This window comes from Suricata suricatta, chromosome 8 (genome assembly GCF_006229205.1).
Source record: "Suricata suricatta isolate VVHF042 chromosome 8, meerkat_22Aug2017_6uvM2_HiC, whole genome shotgun sequence".
NCBI lineage: Eukaryota > Metazoa > Chordata > Mammalia > Carnivora > Herpestidae > Suricata > Suricata suricatta.
In genome coordinates, this window is record NC_043707.1 from 138,193 (window position 1) to 140,181 (window position 1,989).

General features: G+C 67.2%; 1 protein-coding gene across 1 annotated transcript; it reads left to right on the forward strand.

The window, feature by feature from the left end:
* The first annotated feature begins 8 nt into the window (after positions 1-8).
* LOC115299223 (hemoglobin subunit zeta) lies at positions 9-1,381 on the forward strand. The gene is made up of 3 exons (XM_029948583.1): positions 9-103; positions 849-1,053; positions 1,205-1,381. The coding sequence occupies exons 1-3, from the start codon at positions 9-11 to the stop codon at positions 1,331-1,333; spliced, it is 429 nt and encodes a 142-aa protein (XP_029804443.1). The 3' UTR covers positions 1,334-1,381.
* The last annotated feature ends 608 nt before the right edge of the window (positions 1,382-1,989 follow it).

Below are 1,989 nucleotides of genomic sequence, written 5' to 3' on the forward strand. Positions count from 1 at the left end.
CCACCACCATGTCTCTGACCAAGGCTGAGAGGAACATCATCCTGTCCATGTGGGGCAAGATCTCCACTCAGGCGGATGCCATTGGCACCCAGGCCCTGGAGAGGTGAGTGCCGGAGGGGCTGGGCTGGAGCCCGTGGGCGACAGTGTGGAGTCAGTGAGGACGGGGGCCAGCGAGGAGTGGGCTGTCTGAGGAAAGGGTCACTAAGGATGCGTCAGCAACGTGGGCAGATGAATTGCACAGACTTCTGACTGACGCTAAGCTCGCTGAGTCCTGCGCAAGGATAGGCCCAGGACCTCACCAGAGGGGTGTGGATGTGTTTCCTCCAAGACCTGGAGTCCCTAAGGAGGCGGTCAAGTATGTACAAGCACTAACAGCAGCGTCTCTAGTCCTGGGGGAAGGTGGTCCTGGACGTTTCCCTAGGAGACCTCCCCTGCAGTGTGGCTGCAGGTGGCCCTGTGTCTGGCAGACAGTGCAGCAGGAAGCCTGGCCAGGGCCTGGGAAAGAGGTTTCTGTGGCTGGAGGAGAGGTGAAGAAGGGCTGGCGGCCTACAGTGGGTTTGCAGGGCCAAATGGGAGCAAGGAGGCCACGGACAAGGCTGAGGTGGGGAGAAGGGGCAAGGTTGGGTGCTGGGAGAGCGTGGAGGCAGAAGGCCTTGGGACCATGGGGTGGAGCTTGGGCGAGGGGCTCAGAGAAAAGTGGGTGTGGAGAAGGTGTTGCACCAGCTGGCAGGTCCCCGGTGGTGGCGAGGGAACCCCTGGGTGGTCAAGCTCGGAGAAGGACACCGGGATCCAAGAGAGGTGGACCAGAGACCGCCTTCCTCCAGTGCTCAAGCCCCGCCCTCCCGCAGGCTCTTCGCCAGCTACCCCCAGACCAAGACCTACTTCCCCCACTTCGACCTGCACCCGGGCTCCGCGCACCTGCGCACGCACGGCGCCAAGGTGGTGGCCGCCCTGGGCGACGCCATCAAGAGCATCGACAACATCTCGGGCGCCCTGGCCAAGCTGAGTGAGCTGCACGCCTACGTCCTGCGCGTGGACCCGGTCAACTTCAAGGTGCGTGCGGGGGGGCGGGGCGCAGGGGTCCTGGCGGGGGCGAGGCGGGGGCGGGGCGCTCGGGTGGGGCAGGGTGTCGGCAGTGCTCTGCCCCATCCCGGAGCACCCCCACCGCGCCGGGCCTGCACTGAGCCGCCCTCTGGCCCCGCAGCTCCTGTCCCACTGTCTGCTGGTCACTGTGGCCTCGCATTTCCCCGCCGACTTCACGGCGGACGCCCACACCGCGTGGGACAAGTTCCTGTCCATCGTGTCCTGCATCCTGACCGAGAAGTACCGCTGAGCGCGGCCTCCAGACCGAGGGGCTGCGACCCGTTCCCTGCCCTTGAACCTTCCCACAATTTTCCCTGACATTCCCAATAAATGGAAAAGGATGGAGTGGGTGCTGCGTTCTCAGTACTGGCGGGAAGGAGCGGGGAGAGAGCTAGGAGCCCCGGGCCGCAGAAACGCGGTGGACCCCCGAGCGCTCTGGCTCCGGCCTTGCCCCCGCGGATCCCAGCTGGGGGGGAGCAGACCAGCCCGGGCCGGCCCCCGCCGTTCCGTGGGGTCCAGGATGCGTTTGCTCCTCCCCCGCTTCCCAAATCGCCCGAAGATCTTTACTCGGCGCGCGTCGGCACTCAGGGGGCGTCTCCTCAAAGCCGGATGCGGTGGCTCCGGTACTGCGGGGACCCGTGACACGCCCCCCCCCGTGTCCCTAGCGGGGAAAAAGCGTTCCCCGCCCATTGCTCTTGCTCCCACTCCCTGCACGGGTCCCTCGTGGGGGGCCCTGCCGCGGGGAAGTCATCCCAGAACTCGCCGCAGCGCGCGCCAGCGGCGTGAGCCCGGGTGGGTGACCTGCACTCCCGCCCCCGCCCCAGGCCGTGGCCTCCGGGTGGGACGTTTCGGCGTGCCGGCGAGGGTCCGCGGCGCCCGCCGGGCGCAGATAAGCGCGGGCGGGGC

Bases quoted from the DNA above. Each gene is read 5' to 3' on its own strand.
- LOC115299223 (XM_029948583.1), top strand. From the start codon at position 9: ATGTCTCTGACCAAGGCTGAGAGGAACATCATCCTGTCCATGTGGGGC. The intron at 104-848 runs GTGAGTGCCGGA...GCCCTCCCGCAG, and splicing joins GGCACCCAGGCCCTGGAGAG to GCTCTTCGCCAGCTACCCCC. The intron at 1,054-1,204 runs GTGCGTGCGGGG...CTGGCCCCGCAG, and splicing joins TGGACCCGGTCAACTTCAAG to CTCCTGTCCCACTGTCTGCT.